This window comes from Toxotes jaculatrix, chromosome 3 (genome assembly GCF_017976425.1).
Source record: "Toxotes jaculatrix isolate fToxJac2 chromosome 3, fToxJac2.pri, whole genome shotgun sequence".
Taxonomy (NCBI): domain Eukaryota; kingdom Metazoa; phylum Chordata; class Actinopteri; family Toxotidae; genus Toxotes; species Toxotes jaculatrix.
This window is the reverse complement of record NC_054396.1, coordinates 22584965-22611828: the sequence shown is the minus strand read 5'-3', so window position 1 is coordinate 22611828 and position 26864 is coordinate 22584965. Positions and strand designations below refer to the sequence as shown.

The 26864-nt window shown below is 40.4% G+C and overlaps 1 protein-coding gene and 1 non-coding gene across 3 annotated transcripts in view; both read right to left on the bottom strand.

Moving 5' to 3' along the window:
• Positions 1–801: 801 nt before the first annotated feature.
• asic1b (acid-sensing (proton-gated) ion channel 1b) overlaps positions 802–26864 on the bottom strand; it is a 141933-nt gene continuing 115870 nt past the window's right edge. For both annotated transcript variants that reach the window (XM_041034604.1, XM_041034603.1), the window contains 9 exons: positions 19551–19701; positions 15476–15603; positions 10313–10463; positions 9312–9368; positions 8619–8772; positions 5407–5498; positions 4997–5076; positions 4209–4310; positions 802–3433 (listed from right to left, as the gene is read on the bottom strand). In XM_041034604.1, coding sequence (XP_040890538.1) covers positions 3338–3433; positions 4209–4310; positions 4997–5076; positions 5407–5498; positions 8619–8772; positions 9312–9368; positions 10313–10463; positions 15476–15603; positions 19551–19701 — 1011 coding nt within the window. In that variant the 3' untranslated portion in view covers positions 802–3337. The remainder of the gene's footprint in view (positions 3434–4208; positions 4311–4996; positions 5077–5406; positions 5499–8618; positions 8773–9311; positions 9369–10312; positions 10464–15475; positions 15604–19550; positions 19702–26864) is intronic.
• trnal-cag lies at positions 19050–19122 on the bottom strand. Its single transcript has one exon. It is a non-coding gene; the product is annotated as a tRNA-Leu (tRNA).

Genomic DNA, 26864 nt, shown 5'->3' with positions numbered 1-26864 from the left:
ATGTAGCCAATGGAAATAACAAAAAAACCCACTGTGCAACACATTAAGGATCTATGCAACAGGAGTGTAATCTCCTTGTTGATGTAGATAATACGATGTGATAATAGGATTAGGAGGAAATTACCTCTGGTCTAAAAAGACCCTGAGTCTGAGCACATGTTCTGTGACAGCAGAAGGCATGATTAAAATGACAGATGTGGGTGCAAACATGCGCCTAACAACCCTCATTCAAATAGAACAACAAGCATTAGAAGTTCCCTGCATGAGAACAGCCGCCTGTAAATCATATCCAGCTGCCTGGGGTGATTAGCTGAGGGGGTTACAGCCATTTAGGGCAGGCAGTTTAGGATGGATTCCATTACAGGAGCATCTCTCTTATACTGTCCACAGATTGGCCATGTGTCAGCCAACAAGGTGAAAGCAAGGGGGGAGGAGATCTCTGATCTTGTTATCGGGGAGTGAATGGGGGCACATAATGATTTAACCTCATTCAGAGAGAAGAGAGAGGTTTTGCCAAAATTTATGGATCTGCTAACAACAATTAAGGCCATAAGACTACAGGAAATCCTTGCTAATCCAGATTTTTTGGAAAGATTTCCAGTTTGTCTAAACTCCCTCCTGCTGGCATCCACCTCCCACACACCCCCACCTGCTTTGCCCTGGAGCCTAATCAGGATGCAGCAAGCATCTTCTGCAGGATTTCTGTCACTGGCAGGCAGCTCTCCTGTATTCTGACCTCCCTGCAATCTTGTGAGTTGCAGACTGTCACTAAGATAAAGACACAAATGCCAGCAGGAAATGAACAGCATCATCTTTTATTTCTTGATTAATTTGTCTTCTTGGCAGGTACAACAGAAAATAATAAAACCATCAGGGGGCAAAATCATGTTTCACACATTCAAAACAGGAAAAAATCTTCATCAGATGTTGGAGCTGGTTCCCAGGAGCTTTAACACTTGTATATTAATGCTTGGTTACCAGCTGAGGTTTCTCTTTTGAATAATAAAAAATGAATGCACACTCACATTTGACGAACAATGTCGATGTTTGGTTTGCCACTAAAAGAAATCATGAAAAAATTATAAGGCAAAAGTAAACTTTTCATCCTAGAATAACCCTAAATGTCTGGTAGCAGTGGACTGATGTGCAGCGGACTGAGCAACAAACACGATTTTCAAGGCAGACCATGTTTAGAGGCGGATAACTGGGCTTTAATATTAACGGAGTCATGCATCACCAGGCTGCTTTTCTAATATAAGTGTGGCAGTTGGCAGTACCAGATGTACAGTAGCATACGAGGAAAGCCGTCCAGAATGTGCGGCTGCTGGCTGACTGACAATCTTGATAAAACTTGTATTGGCTGTGCAGGATATTTCTCATCCATCCTTTTGTCATACAGCAGCTGAAACTGTAATTACATTTCAAGAATATGGGGATCCAAATACCAATGTTGTTGCTTGCAGCTGTTAAACTGCAGCACAAATGAATGGTTGAAGCAGATAAGCAATATCTAGTTTAATACCAGACTCCTGCCCCCAAACCTTTCACTTAATGCTGATTTAATTCCAAGAAAATTTTGAAAGAGGCAAAACACAAGATAACTTGTTGATTGGAGAAAACAGAGATAGAAAAATGCCTTAGATGAAGCGCTGAATGCGTAATCAGATTTTCTGAGAGCTACTTGTGATTGAAAATGAACACTTGCACAGTATCTGGAGTTGAAAAATACACTGCTTTGCCTATTTAGCTATTCAACCAAAGTGACAAACAAAGGCTTCAGAGAGGAAATTCACTAAGAAGAATAAAACTTCAGAAGAATAACAATTTTCCAAAATGATATTTACATTTTATTTATGCTTTGATAACTAAATAGACCAGCCTATTACCTGGATGATGGAGACAGGATTATCAGGCAATATTGAGTATGTTTTATATGAAAGAAAAAAACAACTGAAAAACAGTTGGATCATCACAATATTAATAATATGACAATATATCAAGAAGAATAGTACATTTTCTTTTACATCACCTCTACATACTGGCGGTATTGTGCTTTGATAAGACTTTTGCAACTAGAACACAGATACAGAAAAATTTTAACAGCCCCACAAAACTCCAAGGATTTCAGCAATCAACTCTGCTAGAAAAAAACAACAAAAAAAAAAAAAACCAACAAAAAAACTAAACAAAGAAACAAAAAAAAAAGCCACCTCACCTCATCCTGGAGTCTAGATAAGAGTAAATGAAGTTGAATGAAGACTCCTCAATTCATCTGGCACATGTGAAAATGAATTAACGGATGAGAAAAGAAATTAGGTGCAGTTCATCCATCTGCAAAATCAACAAACACTTGCTGTACCCCGCTTGGGTACTGATGTTGGCACCCATGAACACAGGTGAGCCTACACGCACACGCATACGCACACACACACACACACACACACAAACATACTGCATAGCTACACGCATACACAGAAATTTATGGGATGTTTCATCTTCCTTTTCCTGTATATCATTGAGGCAAACTTGGTAATTATAATATTCATATATGTATATGTATATATATAAAAAAATCAAAATTAGATATGAAATGGAAAAACATGCACTGGACAAATACAAGCATGCATTTACATGATGAGACCTGAAATCTTCACCAGTACATTTTAAATGGTAGATGATGCACCTCTACCACTACCACTGCCATCACAACCCCCCCGAAAATTTCCCAGCACATCCGACTACACTCATTGTGAACATAGATACATTCTCAAACAAACTACACATAGTCCAGCTGTTGTTTTATGGAGCACTGCAACAGTTACAGATGTTGCTACATGTACATTGGAGTAAGCAGTATGAGTATTTGTCCTACTAGCAGGCCGGTGTTGTGTAAAACAATTGTGTGTGTTGCTGTGTTACATAAAGGCATGGGGGCTCTTTTTTTTCTGATCACCTGTTTATGGTGACATAACTGTACATTTTCCCTTATTTGTTTTTACATGTTTTTTTCGTCTTTTGAAAGAGAGGTCCGTGTTGGCAGGGTTTCTCCATGAGCATCCTTTGCGGCAGTATTCCAGAGAAAAACACACAGATAGAAGAGTTTAGAGTGCTGCATGAAATCTGAAAAGTTAACAGATATATTTATTTTTGGGATATCCTCTCCACTTGGCCTCAGGTGAAAGTTCTTTGTTGTATTTGATTTGTCCTCCGTTTCTACGAAAAAAGTGCCTCTGTTAGACTTCATATCAGTTCCTCGTGCTCCACGTGTTGGATAGTTCTTGTTGTAGGGTTGGCTTTGGTTGCATAACACGCACTTTGATGCTTCACTCGGGTCTGCTCAGCAAGTGAAGTCTTCAAAGTTACCCTGGCCCGGGTGATGAGGTAGCATGTTGCCAGGATATGTTGATGGTGTACGCAGGTTCTCGCAAGGAGCCTGACAGCGAAATGAAGAGAGAGAGAAAGCAAAAAGGCAGGTAAGTTAAAGTATAGAGGAGGATAAAGACAGGTGAGAGAAATGATCAGCAGGAGAGGAAGCAGTGAGACAGAGGGAAGGCGAACGAAGTCGAAGCATCCACAATAAAACACATTTGAGAAAACGTTAAAGTCATAAATCCGCTCACAGAAGAACATGACATGAGCAACAAGCTGGGCCAGGAGGAGAGAGGAAATAGATTCATAAGAAATTCTGTGAAAGGTAATGAAAATAATGAAGGTGGATGGAAAGAGAAGACTACCAAGTAACTCAGGAGAGCAGATCAGAGGAGGAGCACATCCCTGTTTCTCTGCCCGAGCTCTGACTTACAATTAAACTGAACTGGCTTCATTTACACTTGGAAATAAGTGATCTGTCACACCTTCCAAAGCTCTAATTCCGGCCTGTCCCCGCCGGTCCTGTCCCCCAGCTTTGATTAAATTCAAGCCACTTTCCGCTCCCCTACTCCTCTCTCTCAATTTTCTCTCCCTCACATCCCAATCACTTTTTCGCTCCCTTCCGTGTCTCTCAAGTTCTTTCCCTCCCCCCGCCTCCTCCATCTCTATCTCTTCACTCTCTTGTTTGCTCTTCCTCCCCACCATCACCACCTCCACTCTTTCGTCCTCCTCCTTCACTCCGGCAGCAGTTGAGACCAGTGAAGACAAAGCAGAGAGTGTGCCCCTGTCAAAGCAATGCAGTGTGACACAGTGAAAGTACTTAGCAGCAGCCTACTGACATGACGTTTCACATCATCCAGGCTCAGCACAGCTCCCCGGTCATTGTTGTTGCGGCCTTTGTGTTTCTTCTTCACGCATCGGCACAGCTTGTACTTGATCACCTGAAAATAAGCGAGGACACCCATTACTGACCTATTACTTAGGGATCAAAACACAACATTCTTTTTTTTTTTTTTGGTTTCTGGACAACATTCAAGGACTCATTTTTTTGTGCTTTACATAGTTCAAGCCAATAAATGATGCAGTTTGAAGAGTCACGCAAACTAAAATTCAAATGATATTGATTTTATGCATCTATAAATATGTTTCCCCGTCAGTCCCGCACATGAGCAGGTACTGCTTTTCACTCTGTCAATCTCACACATACTCACAGCTTAAATCAGGACTAACCGACACACAAAAAACCACTCCGCACTGCTGGTAGAAGAGAAAGCAAAGAGGAACATAGAGTTGCTCTAATGAGAACGGACAGAGACATCCTGACTAATCTAAAATATAATACATCCGAAATGTTAATGTATTCAGCGTTGCTGCTGCTAAGATGTGTGCGTGTGTGTCGCACAGAGATGGGCTGCAGGGTTGTGAGCAACACAGCCTTCGTCATGCTCTCTAAAACACATCCTTGTGTGGATGCTAATATTGTGTGAAAAATTCAATTTTGTGAGCAAGTAATTCCATAATACTGGAGCAGCACAAATTTCCATGAACAATACACTGCACTGGATGTTTAATCTAAGTGAGAGGCACCAGATAATAATCGGAGATATTTTAAAATGAGATATTTTACCTCATATAGATAGTCAAAGAGTTCGAGAATGGTGAGGATGCTGGCTCCGATGAAAAGGCCCATCTGGCCACCAATATCACCTGGAAAGGCACACGAGAAAGCACATAAACATAACAGAGATGGAAATCATCTCTATGCGTTCATATGAAAAAGAGGTCGGCTTTGAAACATAGTTCTCATCGTTACTCATGTCTGAAAGGTGAGAAATGTAACTGAAAATATAGATGTTTGCTAAATGTAGTTGAAAAGCCATGATAGTTTAAAGACAGCTCCGTGTCTTCAGGGACCTGAGCACCTATTATAAAAATGCAAGCACTTGCGTTACTGTCAACTTGGATAAAAAGCATCTGTCATGTTGTATTCTGCATATTATCTATTCCCAAGAAAACACTTGACAGCCATATCCTTACCCAGAAGGCCTGCCAATTCGTAGGCTTTCTTTTGTTCAATGGTTTCGTAGTTCAGCGCTTCAAAGTAGATATCCAGAACCAGAATGTTATCACTGTAAACAGAGGGGGAAGCACAGAGGCTTAAGTCACATAATCAAATGTCTCAGTTTGCATTTTATATACTTTGTTATCGCAGAGTCCTCAGGCAGAGAAGATGACTGGTGATTCTGCCACTTCCTGCAGATAACAGAGCAAATGCATCAAGTTTGGCAAATAACGTGCCGTCACTAACTAATTTCCCTGAGGTGGGCCTGATCATTGAGGAATACAGGGAAAATGATGACAGCTGTTTGATTTTGCACTGTGTTAATGTCTAAAACTCGTGACTTCAGCAGAAAGAAAAAGAATGGGGATTAGTTTAAAGGCCCAGGGCACGGCAGACTATTATTTTGATTCCTGAATATCCTCTCTGTGGGCCAAGTCAGACTTCACACCCCACTGGAGTTGAGATCAAAACCAGAACTCGACTTTGTAGTTTCTCTTTTTTGTGCTTGGCGCACTGTTTTATTACTAAAATTTAACTCAAGACAACTGATGATCTGTCAGTCTTAAAGGAAACTCTGGTAAAGCCGAGGGCTGAGCTGAAACGACCAAATGCAAATTGCAGCTGATAATGCAGAGATGGAAATGTATAAATGAACACACAAAGTCAGCTCATCTCATACTAGGTGTGGGAGATATACTTACAGCTCCTGCAGTGTGACAACATGGACTTTATTAAAAGCACATAATCATCAGTAGTAAACACCATAAAAACACAATCGTGATATTAGCATTTTATTCCTCGCCTGGCAAGTTGATGAGATGAGCTCAAATATGACTTCATCTGCACCACCTGCCATGTTACATAACAGGATGCTAATACACTATTGAATATGTAAAAGTATATTGTTACAATATATTTGTCTTGCAGCTGAACTGTTTAGGAGTTTTCATCCATACGTGACTACTTTGAGAGGCAGAAGCTGGAAGTTTTAAATCATTTACCCATCACTTTTAGCTGGAGTTAACTATTTAAACAGTTTGTTTCTTTTAGCTAATTTAAGTTTTAATCACAATGTTTATCACCATTAACCATCTAGATACTTTGACCATTTAACCATTTCTTACAACCAAATACTTCAATAGTTTATTACTTTTAGCTGTTTTTATTGTTTGCCCATTTGTCCATTGCATTAAGTTATTTTAAGCTGTTTATCAACCATTTATGATTATTTGAACTGTGTATCAGTTATGTTAAGCTGTTTATTAATTATTTTGAGCTTTTAAGCATTTTTAGAAATTTCAAGGGTTTATTCATTACAACTATTTGAATTGTTTATTGACTATATTTATCTATTTCATCTATCTATCCACTATTTTTTAACTATTTGAACTATGTACCTTTAACTGTTTCAACTGTTTATCCATTATCTTTAGTCTAGCTGAGCCCTTTATCCACATCTTTTAAAAAAATATCTTAAGTACTTATCTGTTTCGAGAACTTTAAGCTCACTGTTCAGACTTCTCTGTTTGCTTGATAACTAGCTTTCATGCATACAAACTCATAACATAGATGTTGCAGCTGACTCAATATGTGGATATATATTTTTTTAATCACAGTACAGTTTTTATTTTTTATTTTTTAATCAGTTGAGCTGTTCTACAATCTTTCCACGTACCCCCTAGCTAGCTGTTGCCCACTGGGGTACAAGTGGCTGTGGTTGAGACTCACTGAATAGGTGGCTTATGCCTTGTTATTGCTGACATCTCCGGGTGTTTTCTTCTGATTTGTAGGCCCATCTGTGTGAGGTGACATCTTACAGCTTGAATGATGTTTCCTCGCTGTCAGGTGTTCTCATTGTGAGTAAGTAACCTGCAATACATCTGATCAGGGTCACTGTCTACTGTCCCTGACGATGTGTGGTTGTGCTTCCCAGCTGAAAGACAGTTCTCTGTCTCAGACTTCAGTTTCACACCACTAAACACTGCACAGCCCAGCTACTCGAACACTTCCAGCTAATGTTCATCAGACTGACAGTGCCTGGAAATATGGCCAGTCAAAAAGTGAACTGGATAGACTCACTATCTGCAGGGAATTGAAGAAAACCTTCAGAAGGGGAGAAGTGAAAGGTCTTTGCAGCTCTCTGACTACATATGGTGTAATTATCTTGTCCTCAACAGCTCTGCTGGGAATGATAGATAAAAGATTCAACTATTATTGTACCCTCTCCTAATTTCCTTGAACTACTTTTGATCTTTTCAGTAGATTTGGCAAAGAAACACTCAATACTTGCCTGATTAATCGAGTTAAGCTTGGACTCCTTTTTCTATTTCCGCATCTCAGAGAGAAAATCCAGGTTTGAGAAAGTGAACCGGTTACAGCAGTTACTGTGCAGCCTTCATGCTTAGAGGGAAATCAACCTCAAAACACTTAAATTCGATTATATAGAAAAGGTAACTTGCTTTGTGTATATTTTTTCTTATTTCTGATGATGACGTAGCCTTAAATCAAGAAATTTACGATGCAGCTTAATGGTGTTAGTGTACTATCCTCACAGTGGCCAGCTTCTTAGGTACACGTACTAAAACGAGGTCAGACTAATACAACAGCCTTGCAATAAATCCTACCTATCAAGTTCAGTTTTTTTGTGAAACTGTTTTGGTAAGATGATGAATCAACTGTATCATTTTGGAGGCTGCAGCTGGTTGTAGGTATTTCTATTATTGTGTCCACCCCATTCATACCAATGAATTGCATTACGCTCTGTGTAATGCAATACAATTCAACAGCACCACAAGCCACATCCTCTAAAATTATTATAAAGCTGAATATCTCAACACAATAACTGTCATGAAGGTGGGATTTATTGCAGAACTATTGTATTACACTGCATTAGTTTTAGCTAGGTGTACCTAATAAATATGACAAAATGAAGCAAAATCACATGAAAAATTATCAAACTGATGTTAAATGCAATGAATGTAGGTTCCACTGTTTTCTGGATGGATATTCCAGGTAGATGAGCGACCGACAAGTTTCATTTTAAACTGCTTCACCTGACTGGTTCACAAGATGGGTTGTGCCAAACAGCACCATGGTGATAATGTGTAAAACTGTACAAAAAGTGAAGCAATGCTGAAAAACCCAACCTCATCCTTGGATAAATAAGATATAAAAAAGTGTGACTTACGATATATACTGCTCCGTCTTGTTAAATTTCTTGGCAAGATACTTTGCTGAGGCTTTGCTGGGTATCTTGACAAAGGACATCTCTTTACCGTAGCGTGTCATGTTGCATGGAGTCTCACACACACAGTAGTCATTATCCCTCTCAACAAGAAAGTCTGAAAAATGATGAAGACAGAGAGAGAAATAGAGAAGGCCGAAAGAGAGAGATTGAAAGAGAGATGACACAGGGACAGATAGACTTGTCGTCACCGCGAGATGACAAACAAAATGCCAGCAGAGTGAAAGGCGTCAAAGAAAACTTGTGAAAAGACGCCACGAGGAGAGACCCCAGAGACCCTTATAAGAAATACAAAAGACAGAAGACACGCGCTGACAGAGTCAGAGAGACAGCAGCAGCCACGGGCCTACACGTGAGACACCGCCATGAAAGAGTGAGAGATTACAAGTCAATAAGAAAACAAGCAACAGACATGAAAGGCCTGAAAGGTATCAGCTGATGGAGAGACAGGGGAGTGTGAAAAGAAGAGCCTCAGTGCCAGGCCTGAGGTTTACTATTTGAGAACGGCTACCATCAGGCTGAAGGAACACTATTATCTGTTATCAGCTTGGATCAGGGGCTCTGAACAGTGGGGCATACACAATAAACAGTGTATACACACACACATACACACAACATGCTGGGTTATCTCCTTACCCAAGGCAGGATCTGCACACTCTTTGTACTGCTCCGGGGTGCAGTATGGGGCATCTCCTAAGGACAGGCAGAAGAAACACAATGTTCACAGTCTGAACAAAAAGAAGGAGCAATGGAAGAAGAGGGTTTCAAAGACGCACAAAGGATGACGAGATCCAGGCTTCTAATTAATTTTGTCTCATACTGTCATTACTGTCCTTATCACGACTGGATATTTGTTTGCATATTTGATCTCATCTCGTAATTGATTTCATTAACTTTTTTGTACTTTCACTGCCTCTCATCTCTACTTTCAGTGTGTCACCCTCTCCATATTTCTCTCACTGGCAGATGAGCCATCCCTCTCTCCTCTATCAGGACAGCACAGGAAAAAAGACATGTCCTAGATGTTGAAGAAATTATTTTCAAACTGCAATTATTCACTGCATTGAATGAATAGGAGCAGAGCAGGACCCACAGGGCAGAGGATTTTAACCAGGGACATCTCTGTAGACTTAAATTAATCATCTGCACAATCACTATAAGATAGCAGCTAATCTCGATTATCACAGACACAGATTGTCTGGCTCTTAATATACAAACACACTGGTGAAAGTGACCGTGATTGAAGAGGGAGAGATTAACAGTTATTGGACAGGAGAGTGAGGGTTAACGAAGGCCAGATCCAAATGTTTCCTCTGTGCCAAACGCCTTTTCAATTTGCCATCTCAGATGCCACACAGTGATTAAAGGTAGGAGGTAGACAGCAAATGCCAGCTGTAATCACCGCACAAACACAAAGTAAAAATAGTTGAGTTTTCCGCTTCATTGGAGTGTGAAAGTATTTGATTACTTTCAGTTGCTGGCAAAAAGCTTAAGAGTTGTTTTTGTCACCACAATTTAAAATGAAAGGATAAGGTAGTAGTTCCAGCCTAACCACAGAGACTACAGCACTGTAAATCTTTAGGAACAAGTGGAGAAATATCTACGCCCAGCGATGAAATGCTTCCTGTGGTTCCTACCAGGCATGTGGACCATCCTGCAGTTGCAGTTCTCCACCAGGTATCGTGTCTCACAGTCAATCCGGCAGGCTGTGATGCTGTAAGAGCTGAAGAAGTCTGAGTCCATCGGCGTGGCCTTGCAGTCCCCCCACGGCGGAGGCAGGTACGTCAGCTGAGAGAGAGCGAGACAGAAGCAACAGTGCAGAACCACTCAAGTTATAAAGCTCAGTGTATGTGGAAAATCCTGTGGCTTGTTAAGGCAGTGATTTGACCTTGTACTTTCTGCCAACATGATGGTAAACTTGTTAGCCTGTATATAAGTGAAGCCATTGCACATAATGTATTTGGCACAGACACTGAATCTCGTTCTTACTCTACAGTGAATGCATGTGTTTAGTGGTGGTTATTGTGGGAGCTCCTCTCCTACGCTTCTCCTATTCCTAGTCTCCCTCTATGCTTTCATTGTACTGCCCACTCTTCATGCAGGAACTGAATAGTATCAGCTGTGTAGTAGAGCTGTGATGTTGTGAGAGTTTCACTCCAAACAGCTTTGCTGCAGGGCAAGGTGCTGTGCCATATTCCTTGTGCTTTGATCCACAAATATACATTTTCTATCACTCTGAACATGCGCTGAATGTAGTCATATCCACATTTCTGAAGCCAAAAGCACAGGAAGACTCTGAAAATGCTTTGTCCTTCAGGCCAAATCAGATGGTGAACTCTGACCTCTGTCTATGCTCGGCCTTATTTTATCTTGTCCTCTTAGTCCTCTGCATTGCCCTGCACATTTGCATATCTGCACTAAAGAGTCAACAAAATTGTGTTATGCAATTTTCTTCACAACTGTGACATATGTACATTTTATATTTTATCTAAAATATTTTAGTAGATAAAATATGCATACATAGTTTTTCATTCACAGTACATAAATTGGTTATATCTTTTTATCTAAGATTTTTTTCTAATTCATATTTTCACTCTAACCCTCTGTGACTCTTATGTAAGGCTGGACTTTAAACGTTCATGTAGAATAAGCAAACTGAAATCCCTTCAGCAGAGTGCATTTAGTAATTTGCCTGTTATATTAAAATATTAGCACCATTCATTTACATTTCAGCCACCTTTAAAAAAAAAAAAAAAAAAAAAAAACAGGGCAAAATTTGATGCATTAAATGAAGTAGGAAGCTGTGAAACAGCCTCTGTGTGTTTCCATCTCATCAGTTCAAACAGTGCATCACTGAGTGCTCACATAGCAATAAATTAAAGGCCACTGTTGTGATTTGGGGACCTGCGTTTTACAATTTGTACTGGAGTGCAAGAGGCAGCCAAGTGTGTCACGTATTGGATTAGGTTACTAATAACCCAAGGCGATGTTCAACATGTACATACAGTATTCATACACATGCACGGCACACTAAAGAAAACCAGATCTCTCCAGCTCAAATCTAATCAGGGGACTATCATGATTCCTCTGCTTATTTTTTCATCAAGGACATTTCCCAAAGTCAAACTGAACATAAAAGCCATCAGAGCTGGGTAAAATGCGATAATCAATAATAGGTACTTGTGTATTTATTCACCTCATCATGTGGATTAGACTTCCTGGAGAAGCCATATGACTTGATAATGGCCATCTCATGCTCAGAGGTCTGCTATTTCGATTTCTTTGCATTTTCAAAAGCTCTACTCAGCCGTCCCCAACCACCTTGTGGCAGCATTACTTCCCACTGGTTAAACTTCGGCAAAAGCTTAATTCTGCCTGGGCAAAAGTGAATCTGGCATAAGAGATTTAAGGACATTTTAGCGTGCTGTTAGCTGTTCAATGACCATGAAGAAGAAAACAAATCATGTTAAGACTGCAACCTCAATTCCCCTTTCATTAACTGAGCGAGAGAGCACAAATGAAAGGGTAAAAGGTAGAAAGGAGAGAACCAGCAAGACTCAGTGGGCAGCAAAAGAGCAGAATGGAGCAAAAGCTGGGAGAAGAAGCATTTTGAAGCTTTTGCTTTATATGTTAAGTAGGGGGGAAATTGCAGATTTTTCTTTTGCGGGATCATGGTGAGTGGCAGTTTGGCCGACTGAGAAAAACACCAACAGTTTTACACTACAGGACTGCTGAAGCAGGGAGTTGAATGAATGTGAGCAAACTGCATTAGATTAATGAAGAATGAGGCTGCCAGCCAATGAAATAAAAAAATATAGAGAGAGAAAGAGAGAGGGAGGAGAATCATATTAAAGACAGCGTAATTGTATTAGAGGAATTGTAATGACTGTTGGAGATTGAAAAAGTAAAGCAGCTAGTGAGAAAGAGAGGAAAAACAAAGAGGGACAGTCTCCTGCAGACGCGACATTGGCAGCATGCAAAATCATGCTGCAGCCCGCCGACACTGGAACACACTCACTGGTAGTGTGGACGTGGAAGGACTGAGATCACTCCCAAATCCATCCTTTCCTCCCCTCCATTCATTATGCATGGTTCTGTAGCATATTAGGGGCCAGAGTATATGATTCGTCTGGCTGCACGCTCGCCATCGCACCCCGCAGAATTATTCACAGTTCAGATGAATAACCTACATTCACTTTGTTTCACTGAGCAAGACAGACTTCTAGAAGCTGACAGGGGAAAGTTTGTGTTTCTTAATAATGTTCAGGTCCCAAGTGTGTAACTACGCAGATTGCACGTGGTCCCAAGGTCTCCAAGGGGCCCACAAACATGAACAGTCTATTCAATTGCACTGTGGGATTAGTAGTTTAGTGGTGTAATACTGGAAGCTCACTGTTCGATTTCCAGCTATCAAAACAGCATTTTCAACCTCCCTCATATCCAAAGAATAAAAAACAGCAGTCCTTCCAACTGTCAGGTTATTGATGGGTCTGTGGCAGATTTTTGCCTTCTATGTGAAATACAGGATTGATTCTCAGCCAAAATTATGTTTCCAACCTCCTTTGTGTGAAAGAAGAGCAGCATTTGTCCTTCAAAACACAGTATAGTGCTGATAGCGCAGTGTTTACCATGTGGGACGCCTCATCTCAGCTCCCTAGAGTCCAACAAAAGCCTTGAACAGGGCCAGTGACAAGTATACCAGTCCACTGGGTGGCTCAATCACTGAGGCACATGTTCAGAGAATCATGACTCTGAATATCCAGATCCAGGAGACACTATGTTCAGAGGTGGAAAAAGTTCTCCGATTCTTTCTAAACTAAAAGTACTGGTACAACAATGGTAAAATACTGCATCACAGGTAAAAGCACTGGATTCAAAATCTTAACAGAGGTATAGAAACATTATCAGCAAAGTGCACTTCAAGCCAGTAGCTGTGTTAGATCTTTAGCAAAATGTCCCCTTTGAGTGGTCTATTCTTATATGTAACTTAATTAGATTAATACTGATGCAACAATGTGTAAGTAGAATTTTACTATTGGAGCTGTTTTCATAGTTTAGTCCAGTGGTTCCCAGCCCTGGATTTTGGCTGAGTCCAAACGGTCACAAGATAAATCTGAGGGGTCACAAGATGATTCATGGGGTAGGAAAGAAGGACAAAGACAAAAAACAAAATAAAAACAAAGCTTTGATAAACAACTTTGTATTCATTTTTTTGTTTTCATTTTGTAAACCATTTTCATTTTGTTTTTTTTTTCTTATTCTTTGCTTTTTTGGGAAATACTGCATTATACTTTTACCACTTTTGGAACTCAAAAAGTTATTTAAAAGTTATTACTTGTTGAATGAACTTTTTATATATTTTCGGCACCACTAGCTGTGCCGCTGTTTGAGTGTAGAAGCATCACTGCATTTCCAGTTAATTCTGTGACCTTTGTGATAACCACACTGCCTGTGTGTGAGCCAGAAACCTAGAAACAGTAAGCTAACAGAGGCTACAGGGTGTCATTAGATTCAATATTCGCATAAAATATCACTTAGTGCAGCTTATAATACATTCAAAATGTGTAACATTTGCCTTGACATTGTTAAAGTGACAGAGAGGGGTTCTGATAAGTTCGCAAACTGAGCAGCTTGTGCTCAGAGTATAAATTTCAAATGACTGAGCAACTGACTGGCTCGGGAAAGTTCAGTAAAGCTCTCGGCCTGTCTGCTGGGAGCGACGGGGGCAGACAAGGGCAGAGCCGTCAGGAGAGCCTCAGAGGCAGCAGAAAGATCCTCCAGATGGTTGGTGGATCAAGGGGAGTGAGCAGTAGAGTGTGAGTGCTACTGGGAAACAGGCCACGGCTTGATCAACCCTGGCAGGATCACCTGGGCCATGAAGGATGTTGAAAGATCCAAAACAACAGGTTTTTGCAGGTGTCCATGTAAACATTGTGAAAAACATCTGGGACAAGAAGGTCGACTCTGAAAACTGACTTTGACACCGAAACATATTTACCAATTTAAACATTTTCCAAAGCAGGTTATATTAAGAAACAGCTTAGCTTAGAGAATAAAAAAAAAAAAAAAATAATATTATCAATACGAGCCATGATGACATACACTACCTCACCTATGAAGACTAGGAAATTAGTCATTTTGTAAATACCAACAGGATTTGAAGAGAGACTGGCAGCATTACTGTTAAGCTAATTATTAACTGAATGCTACAAACATACTTTATGTATACACTGTCAGGTAAAAGACCATTCACATTACTCACATTATCCAGATGTTGATGTCACTATGTCTAGGCAGTTTTCATTGTGAAGACCTGGCTCAGAGCCATAAGAAAGCTTGGCAGAATAATGTGTAACATCATTTCTTTTCATTGCTATGTCGATGTCACATAACATTACGTTTGGATCATTTAACACATCACATTAACACATCACAAAACACATTTGTTGCTACATCAGTGAATTCCTTTATATCTCTACTTAAAGCTCACTTTTAACTTTTGCGTTTCATGGCATCAATCATTTTTGCTATATCAGTGCGTCTTTGTTGTTTTCATGTGTTTGTTCTGGTGAGACACTTTGTAACACTGTTTTGAAAAAGAGCTATAGAAATGAAAGTTATTATCACTATCAAAGCTGTAATGGCTTATTCAGACATCACAAGAGATTATTAGATTTACAAACATAATATCTCTTTCAAATCCTCAACTTTAGATTAAAAAGGCTAATATTAACAAATGGATTCACCGTGACAAAATGTGCTTTCTGTATTTAATTTCTGTCATCTTTCCCAAGACATACCCGTTGTTCTTGACAGGACACAAAGGTCTGAAACCCGGGAGCCACTCCGAAGCCCAGCTGGTCTATGAACGGCGGCTCGTCCTGGGTGTGGATCTGAACTTTGATCCCTGCTTCAAACGATGTCTCGTCTGTTGACAAGAAGAGGTTAGGACACTTACAACAGGGACGATGATTTGTATGCATGCATGGGCCTGCATGAGCTAACCAGCAGCAGTTGTTACTAATCAAATGGAGAAAAAAAGCTTTTCAGTGCTGGAATATGTTTGAGCCAGAGAGTGAAAACAAGCTGGATACAAAGCCTTAAAAACAGCGACACATGAGAAATTATGGAATAAAAAAGCATTTACTTGGAGTCTTATTTGAGCTGGAAAGAATCATTCTTTGGGACTAATTTCTTATTCATTAGTTACCTATGGACTTGTGCGGATGACAAACACACTGTAGGCTTCAGGAGTTAACAATAGCTGCAATGAAGAGTGAAAGGATAAAGAAGATGGACTTCCTAAGCTGAGCGGTTGATGACAATATGTGCCCCACAGGAGTCTTATTTACTGCAAGGAGAAACGAGAGTGAATGGATAAATTAATAAATAAATGATGACGAGGATAAAAGGAAAATCAATACAGCTGACAGCTTCCTTTGCTACAGCACTCTGCTGTATAGATTTTAAATGAAGCAGATGGGCCTCTTTGATAGCGAGATCGGGGAACATCACAATGACGTGGTGGCTCAAACCTATACTTGTGCAAACATATTTGTGTCACATTTGCAGAGACCTGGCACTCCTTATTGTGGCGATGGCAGGCTGGATTCAAAAGATTTTGTTCTTCTGAGCGCTGGCTCAGGGATAAAGTAGGATGTCTGTTTCCTGCTGCCTTTCCTCCCCGGTTGTCACTCGGTATTGTCTTCTAAGTGCCAGTCTTTCTCACTATTTTCAATTAAAGAGCTCAGGGATGCGGCTGGAATTCAGCAAGAGAGCTTCGACAAGGGGCGTCAGACTTTAACTGTTACACATTGCTCTTCTGAGACTGGATACAAAGACGTTCCCTGCTGCTGCCAAGATAAATGCTTAAGGCTTGGAGCAGCACATATACATAAGTAGTGCCCAAGCTCCTGTTTGCTAAAGCACATGTCATCTTAAAGACATGGCCATATGTCATCCTTGGTATAATGAAATTTGGGCTGGACCTTAGAATGAAATGGAAACCTGATCATATTTGACACTATACAAGGATGTTCAGCAGCCTCGAAGTTTTTTTCCTTTTCTCTGCTTTGTTGTGAAATAATTCCAGGTATGAAACAATTACACAGAAAAGTTCAGAGTAGTCAATAGAAACAGGAGTGGTTATAACAAGAAAATTCCAACCTTGTCAACAAACACTTTCTTGGATTTCTTTTTGATTGTATCCCTCTGTTCTCTCTTGTGATTTTTTTGAGCCTCACTTATGCAGGACAGGAGGCTCCGTGGTCATCTCTAAACTGACACGGCTCGTGTGTGGAGTTTGCATGGTTTCCCTTTGCCTGTCTGTGTTTCCCTTGGGTGCTCCCATTTCCTCCCACAGTCCAAATACAGGCAGGCCAGGTGAAGTAAAAACCCCAAATTGCCTGTAGGTGTGACTGTGAGTGTCTATATGTGTCAGACTGACAACTTCATGTACTGGCGTTGTGTCCCTATGACACTGCCTCTCGCCAAATGCATGCTGGGATATACTTCAGCCCTTTGCAACCGTGACGAGGATGAGTAGGTGTAAAAAATGGATGGATGGAATTTCCAGAATATTTCTCACTGGTAACTACTAGTTCAGACCTGAGTCTTTATTTTTGTAAAGTCTGTATCTTGTGCATGAAAATGTGGATACATTTAGAACCGCTCTTGACGTGCCGTACTGACAAACACCCAGTGGTAGACACAATCATGGGAAAGCGGATTCCCTAATCACGAACAACTGTACTGTGCTGTCAGCCATGTAAGAATGGGTAGACTATAACTATTGTTCCTCAAGAACAATAGTTATAGTTATAGTTAGTTAGTTGTTTTTATTAAGAATAAGTAATCGCTTTGTTTCAGAGTGAAATTCTGCCATAAATGGCTCTATTTTGTCTTTCTTCTTTGCAACTTTTGTCAACAACAAATAACTCTACATTAAGGACACTGGGACTTTGGTTGACCATATTTGGCATTCTGCGGATGCTTCTGTATGTAAATGCATATGCACAAGCAGATGGATGTAGAACAAGAGAGAGTCATCATTAATTGTGTGAAGTTGTGCATGTACGTGTTTGACAAATATAAATTTACATGTTCTTACAGACGGTTCTTTCACACACATTTAGAACTTGTTTTACGCAGGCTTTGATAAATGAGGCCCCAGGTGTTTCCACTGGCACATCATGCTCTGCAGGGCATCCAGCCAGATTGAAAAAACAGTTAATAAATGCTGTTATAATACAATTAATCAAGGGACAATCTGTCTCATTTTGGCATTAATGGCAAAAGTGTCGAGTTTTTAGAAAAACAATTAAAATGTGATATTCAGTGGGTTGATAGTTTTCCTAACTGAAACTTAGAACAATCTCATTTCTGTTAATTTCAACCAATTATTATTAATTTCTATATAAAACTGTTTAAACAAATAATCTTGAATGTTGGCAACAAAATATATTTAAAACTGTGTGCCAAAGTACTTAGAACAAACAAAACAAACAAAAAAACACTACTGATGTCAATAAAGTTCAGTACAAAATGTTACTGTGACAATTATATAAACAATCATGGAATAATACTAAAATAATCTGAATAATAAAGTATGTGATGAAAGTGTATGACTGTGTTTACTGTAGCTGCTGCATCCTTAGGTTTGCACCACATTTCCTCTTGCAAAAGCCTTTAATTATTTAACAATCTTACATAAAGAACATTTAATATTAATATTATTAAATCATTTAGGCTTGGAGCGGACTCAGCTTTATATTTAAATATTATAGTCAGATCACGGCTTTCTGCTTTGCGCTTCATGTTTAATGATGATCGTGAGCACAGAGTTTCTGTGACCATACTGAACTCTCTTTACATTCATTTCCCAGTGCATATAAAATATTGATACAAACACACAGCAGCATGTGCTGCCAAGTGAAAATCAGAGTTTCAGGGTCTCCTGGAGCAGCACCAAGGAGACTGTGCTGATGAGGGGTTGACCCTGAATGGAAGAGCCTCTCGCCTCAATTGATTTTATATTGGGCAAATGGTCCTGTGCTTGTTTGATTCATGTGGACTTGAAGCCTAAGTGACAAGTGATACAATTATATTACTCTGAAATAAAATTCCCCTCAACAACATCCATCTGTCTTTAAACACATCAGTCGATATTCTCCGTGGATACAGCAAAGGCACTTCAAATGATCAGTGCGTGTATTTCTTCAGGACCATCACTCATGATAATGAAAGACATGTCATCATCTGCTGCTGCTGCTTATCTGGGTCCAGGCCCAGGTCGCGGGGGCAACTCCCACCCAGTCCACATGGCACCGAAGTCCTACGGCACCTCCCAGGTGGTGAGCCCATGGGAGGTGGTGCCGTCTGGAGTGGGGCTCAAACCCACGACCCCGAGAGACTGAGTCTCGTGCTCTACCAACTGAGCTAGCCGGGCGGCCACACTAATGAAAGTGTAGAAAGCATTTCACAGAACTTCACATTTCAGGTGCATAAATGAGTGTAAATTTGCTACAGATTAAACTAAATTTTTATCTTATTTGGCCTAAAGTATGTACATGTTCATGACACTAAATGGATTATTATATCAAAAAGGCTTCCAGTGAGTGTAATATTGCCTCGTCAGGCCTCCATCTCAGGGATTAGAAGGGAATCCCTGAGATAGGTTATTTCCCCTGAGATTTCTCAGAGAACCAGCACTGAAAATAAGTGGCTACTCTGGTGTTAAACTGATTTAAAAAATTCTCTTTTTAACTCAAGTCCTCGCCTAAGGGCAAACATAAACACCAATCTTGTGCTTTTAGCTGAGGTCTTCAGAACTGGGAATGGGATGTTTCGTGTGATGTATCCTCCAGGTAAGCTTACCAGTCTCTCCCCATACAGGCAAGTATTCATCCTGCTGGATGTCCAGCATCAGCTCCAGGCCATTGCCCATCCCACCCTTCATCGTCACCAACAAGGGTCGTCCATCTTGGCCTGAATTAAAGGTGTAGCATTTTCCATAGCGCGTGAATATCTGAAAAACAGAAAGAAACAAGGGTTTTAGTGACTTTAGCCACAACATGAGAGAAGAGGAATAGTTAGGCCACGTCTCAGCTTCACTCTCATTTCTGACCCTGAAATAAAGTCTCAGTTTCCAGCTGTATGCGTTTAATCCTCAAGGAGTGGAGATAAAGGTAATGTTGAGCAGGGGACTGTTTCAAAAGCAGCTAAAAAGCACCCACAGTAACCCGTTCTTGTTACGCTGTCAGCAGCAGACCTCAGAAGTCTTAGTGTTGAGATGCTGTTGATAAACTGAGCTTTCACCCCTCTCAGTGCTGCATGATACAGTATGTGCTTCAGTGAATTTGACATGACTTTTATTTCAAAGTGGGATATCCTCTGCCTGAGATATCTCATACAAAACAACAATGACTGCTGGCATCAAAGCAGATCTCACTGTGTTTTTTTCTGTTTTCTATTCAGACACGCTTTAAAGGATGTAATGGTGTATGTTTTATAAATACGGAGCAATGATCATTATTAGAGCTTGACTGAAACCTGACTGAAAAATTAAACATCATTTCAATCATTTGTTAAGCAAACATACCAAACACTCATTGGGTCCAGCTTCAAATGTGAGCACTAGCTGCTTTTTTTTTTCCATATATGGTTGTAAACTCAATGCCTGAATTGCAAAGCAAGCAATTTAAACATGTTACCTTCTGTTCTGGGAATTAATAATTGGAGTTGTTTTTTTTTTTTCTTTTTTCTTTATACAACCCTGTGGAAACTTTTTGGATTAATCGATAAGTAATTTAAACAGGTGGCAGGTTAAGTGATAACAAAAACTTTAGTTGTAGCCCTAATCATTAATAAATCTTAGGCTGCAACAAACAATTATTTTTGTTATTGATTATTCAGCTAATCATTTTCACAATTAATTATCTTGTCCATAAAAATGTTAGAAAATAGTTAAAAAAATGTTCACCACATACTCAAGTTGACATCCTGTATTTAAATGCCATGCCTGACAAACGACAATACAAAAATATTCTGTTTAATATAACAATAAACTTAATAAAACAGGAAATATTTACCTTTGGAAAAGCTGGAACCAGTGAATTTCTGGCATTTTTTCTTTAAATCAACAAACTATTTCAGCTTTAATCAAATCATAATTTCTTTCCCAGCTGGATTCAAAGCATTTTGAAAAAAAGAAGCCAGATCAAATGAGCTCAACGTGTTCCACTTTTTATCTCTGTGACACACAGATGCAGATGCAACTTGGGGTTCCACACTGTCTTATTAGTTGATCAGGCATTTACTGTACAACGGTATGTGCTGCAGAGCAACAGTAGAGCACAGCGGGGAACAGTGACCTATTGGCAAAGACATGATTGCCAGTGAACTAATGGATGTGTAATCGAATCACAGACATTAGGAAATGGAAAACCATGGCCAGGATCCAAAATAAAACGTTCATCTACTTTGTTGTCAAGCTGCGTGGTTGCGAGCCTGTGTCAAACCATCCTCGCTCACAATTAACTTACTATTAACCTTCAACATTTTGACATTCATACGGCAAAATGGTAAAAGGAAACGGAAGATGGGTTTGTGTTTGAGAAATGAAAACAGGAGCAGAAAAGTAATAACTGAAATAAGTCTCTTTCTTCAATGCTTTGTGCTCACAACATACAATGGAGATAAGGCCCCACTCTAAGATAGCGGTACAAACAACCACATCACGACACAGACAAAAAAAACACCCTTTTTTCTGCTGAGACTGCCTAAAAATGTTGCAGCTTTATAGCTTGTGAATGTATTGTGAGGACCTTGGAAACACACATGGAGGCGTTTATTACAAGGGTGACTTATGAATCAGACATTAGAGCTTCATGACAAATTACTCAAATGCCACAAACACCAGATGCACGGAGCAAGAAAAAAAATGCGGTCAAATCTCACAAAGGAAAAGTTAGTATAATGTGAATCCTGTTCAGTGAAGTGTGTTAAAGAATGGAGCTTGAATCTCGATGAATTGCCTCCCAGGGTGCGGCTATATAGGAGCTTTTAAGACACAAAGTTGTGAAATGTAATAAAAAGCTATCTGATAATAGGACACAATGTGAGATGTGACCTTTCAAGTGCATAAGTGGCAAAACTGAGTCAAAAGCAGTGGCTGCAACACCCGCCTATGTGCAGAGACTCTAGAGCAGGATACAATCATCAATAAAATGCCCCTGAAATCCATCTTAGTCCTAGAGTCGCCTCTCACCATAATCAGATCACTGTTTATCATTGCTCTTTGGAATATAAAGGCAGGGAAAATCTTAGGATATCATGGCCGCACCTGCATCAGCTGCACAAATTATTTGACAATGACAATGAGCAAAAAGAAAGGTCTTTTCTTTTTTAGTCTGAGACGGCTGTGAGGTGATTTTTCCACGTGAGACCTTGCAACAGCCAAACAAGGCACATTTTGTTTAAAAAAAAAAAATCTAAAACCAAGCAATTTGTTAGGACAATTCCTTTCCAAGGTTTTGCCGATTTACAGCATGCGAGGACTGATTTTTTCAGGAGACAAGTTTGAACCTTGAGAGAAAGAGGCGAAGTTGCTCACACTGAAAAGAAAAAAGCATTTGGCAGATCAAGAAAACAGTGATAAGATTGTTCGTGATTGTTCGTGTGTCAGTGCATTTGTCATTGTGCGTGTGCCTGAGCGTGCATACACATTAGTACAAGATTATGAATGAGCATGCCAAAGTGTGCATGTGAGTGTGTGTGTACAGTATTTGCGTGGATATGTACAGCCACCCCTGCTTGCCATCTGCGTGTATGTGTTGATAATGTGGTGACTGACGACAGGAGGCTTGTAGTCAGAGTTGCTGTGGTAACCAGGAGATTGTGCTGGCTGCATTGAGTGAAGAGCAGCAGCAGTGGGTGCTGGTGGTGACCTTGGGGAGTCAGGATCTTCACTGTGTTCTGTAGCTTTGAGGTTTTTGCTTAGTCTCGACATGCTTCTTGTCTTTCCATCAGACCAGCTTGTCTGTCTTATCCAATGCTGTTGGCAGTGTTTATGCAGGGTAAAATGTCCCAAATACATGCTAACAACCTTTTACCTGAGGCAGAAAGCCAGTCATCTCAAAAACAAACCCTTTAAAAAAATAATGATGATCATTTAAAGAAAAACTCACAATTACTTAATCCTATATAGAGTAGATGCATAAGGGCATTATAAAAATGGCACACAGAGATGGAAAACATTTGAAACTTGTTGCCATAAACCTTACAGCTCAAATACATTTAGTATTAAGGGTGAACAAATATTTGTGATTCCTAAGCAGCTTTTCCTAAGGAGTTAAATCCCATATTGCGGTGGCTTCTTGCACCGATGAACACTGAGCCCTATACGTCGCTTTTAAAATGAGATCCACTGTATCTCCTTAACTTGTAAACACGGGAATTAAATATTTAAATCGGCCCCACCTGTGAGGAAAAACACTGAGAGAGACATCATCCTCCCTCGTTCTCGCAGGGTGTGGAAATGTCACTGTCTCTCTCTTCGATAAATAATTCACAGACAGACAGCCCGAGACTGCTGAGATGGCCCTCGGCTATCCTTCACATGACAATGTGACAAGGATGCACAAGCTGTTCCCTAAAGTTGCCAGAGAACCACTTTCCCTCCCCTCCATTGATTTCAAGATCAGCGTTGAGCAGAAAGGTGCAATGTGTTGTGACAGTTACAAAAACACATCTATGAAAGATTGACTGGGCTCAACATGGCACTGAATCAACTCAGGTAAAAATAGGATTTGTTGATGTTCACGCTGCGTTATGTGAGGTGATATGTCATCAAATATGGTTCAACAAATGAAAATGACGAATGAGAGGATAATAAAGTGTATCAGTTTACTTTTCTGCTGTGTCCACTCTGTGCCAGTGTGCTTCATCTGTATGAGGAAGGAGCGTCACAAAATACAAGGGACACCTTACAATATAAAAGAATCCAATACAAAACCACAAACATAAAACACACCACAGCTTTGAATCAACACATATAAAACCAGCCTCAATGGAAAAAAAGAAAGCTTCACAAAGCTTCAAAAACAGCCTCACCTCAAGGGCCAGTTAGCAGCTATTTAGGAGCTTTCATGCATGTCAGACAGTCCTCATCAGCAGCTAAGAATTCAGAACAGACACTAAATGGACCTTGAGGCCAGACTGTCAACTTCTGCTTCCAAGGTCAAGGATGAACATTTACAGTTTCATGGAAAGTGATCAAACTCTATCAATGGATGAGGATCATGTGATACAAAAGTCTCAAGTTAGGTGAAATGGTTTTGTCACCTTTACAAATTTAATATTTATCACAGGATCTTATATTGCAGATAGTTATTTTGTCCCCCTGCTGCAATAAAATGTCCAAATTGCCTCTGACTGGTTATCAGAGAGCAGGTGTGAGTTAAATGTGTAGGTAGAGAAATCTGAAAGCATACAGGGAGCAGAGAGAGAGTTTTTCCAGCCAACAAGAGTCACAGGAGTCACACCTGTTAAATAAATTGTGTATGTCTGCACTGCTTTATGGTTCGTTGTCAGATGTTGACTGTTGACAGATAAAATGGAGTTGGTGGATTTTCGCCTGTAGAATCTGCAAAGTTCAGCTTTGCAAACTTGCGAGTCTATAGGAAGCTACAGTATGTCTGAAATAAATGTCTGGACTGTCACTGAAATCAGCTAAAGAGCAAAGAACAGATACATGTTGGGCCTACAAATCCAAAGTCATTGCCAGTAGCTGTAGTTTTTTCTTTTTTCTTTTTAGCATGGCTTAAGAGTTTGGGGAAGATTTTTCTCTCAAAATGTCATCCACAAATTCACCCAAAAAATTAATAAATAAATACAAAGAGCTTCCATTGCACTGATATTACAGACAGGATATATATATATAGAGCAAATCCACCTTCAGTTAGACTTCCCAGTAAGTTTTTAACTGTCAGTCAATAGGGTGAAAAGGAGGGACGGAGCCTGACTGCATGTTCACTGGTGGATTTCGCAACTGAAATCAATGTCTGAAACCTGCGAGTGAGGAGAGGCCTGCCTGATGAGAATTAAGCATGTGTGTCGTTAAAGCACTGATAAAAAAAAAAAAATAAAAAAAAAAAACGGATAAAGTGGCTGCACGGAGGGAAGGATGGATTGATGAGGCCAGGGGACCAGATTTATAGAGTCTCACAAGAGACTCTGCAACATGGGGGGGTTCCTGCACAAAAGTCGATACATCTTGAAACCTATTGTATGTAGACAGGCTCCCCTTCCTCCTCCACACCTCGCTCCTCAAGTGTGACTGATTCTATTGGTCTGACTCATGCTGACAGCTTGTCTTGAGCACCCTGAGGCCAAGCAGGGCATCATCGATTATCTATGTACTAACATACATCCCCAAAACTCAGGCCTCTGCATCATGTTTATCTCTGAAATAGGTTGCTATTGCTTGGTCACCCTTTAAAATACCTTACATAACACGAAGCATTCGTTGGTGAGAAGAAATGTGTTTGACTGTGATAACTTGTTTCATGGTTCTAGATGCGTTGAACTTACATTTGGGAATAAAAAAAAAGCAGCTTTGCAGTGCATTATCTAAAGGGATATGTTTTGATGCCACAGAGACTGAGGGCTGAGGCACCGAGGCAAGCAGTTTCTAATTATAAATTTCCCTCAAAAAAATAAAATAACCCTCAGTCCTGCCTGCTGCAAATGGAAAAAAAATCAAGCTGTGTTTCAGACAACAGAAGAAATTCTACTTTTACTGAAAACAAATTTGGGTAATGAGGTGAGAGAGAGGGAGAAACACTGGCTTTCACATTGTTCTCCACACGATGATGAAGTGCAATCAATGGGGCTGCAGTTTACCAGTGAGGGCAACACTAACTGCTCTCCATCACAGAGTCGGGGAGTGTTGTAAAGCGTTGCTAAATGAATCAAAAGTCTTCATTAGGGGCAGATTGGTCTCCTGTGAGCCTAGGATTGTACACACATTGATCCAGCGAGTGATGGACGACAGGGGAGAGACCCGTTCAGACCATATGGTGAACACAGAAGCCTGCTGGGCTCTGCAATCTTCTCCAATAAAATTATTCCACTTTTGATATTGTAATTTTCCACAGTGTCTCTGGGTGAAATCGTGAGACAGAAAGAGTGATGGATTAAATGAGTGTGTGAACGAGTAAGGATGAGAAGAACAAATGAGAAATGCTTATGAAAATTTACTACCCTATGATTAATTTAAAAATATAAATCCCACACAAACACTGCAAGTGTTGTCAAGTCAGAGAATTTAGAAAAACTATAGGGATATTATGGAGGTATATTGTCAGCTGAAATCCAATTATGTAAGATCACTGTGGAGTGCAACACAGCCTGAGCCCATTCAAACACATTATCGTGGCATTCATATGGCTTTAGCTTTAGAGGTAGAGAGAGTTAATTGAACTACTGAGGCGCATTACCAAGCACCAGTGCAGAGGAATGTGCGTTGTGTACAGGCTGCCGATTGCATATGTTCAAAACAAATTAATTACGCAGCCACTCAATATCTATCTAAGCTACACATAAAAGATACTGACAGGCAATTACAATCGGTTCACCCCCCGACTCAGCCTAATAATTGAAAAAGCTACATCCATCTCTAAAAGCTGCATCAACCTGTTGGGAGTGGGCGGGGGAGTTTAAACAAAGACTTGAACTTTGGCGACACTCACGGTGCTGAAATTGCGCGGCCCGCAGAGCTCTCCCTGGTACCGACAGTACAACAGCATCTCCTCCAGCTGGTGTCCCAGCCGGTCCAGCAGCTGCCTCATGGACGGCTGGGATTCCCGAGGAGGAGGAAGAAAGTGGTTGAAGTCCAGAATCCGAGAGAGCGGGGACCAAGGCGGCTCGCTCCCCGAACTCCCCCCGTCGTCGCCCCTCAGAGGTGTGAGTGCCTCCCTCGCAGCGGGGGACACCTGCCAGTTCCTGCCCAAAAGTCCAAGCCACCTCCCCGCGCTGAATATGTCCGTCTTCTTCATGCGCCTCGGCAGCAGGAGGTTCTGGTTACAGATGGTAACGGCGGGGAAAACAAGTCGTTTGGCGTACACCATGTGCGCCTTGGTGTACACGGGCGAGGAGAGCAGGTACCGCACTCTGTTTGAAGACCAGGTG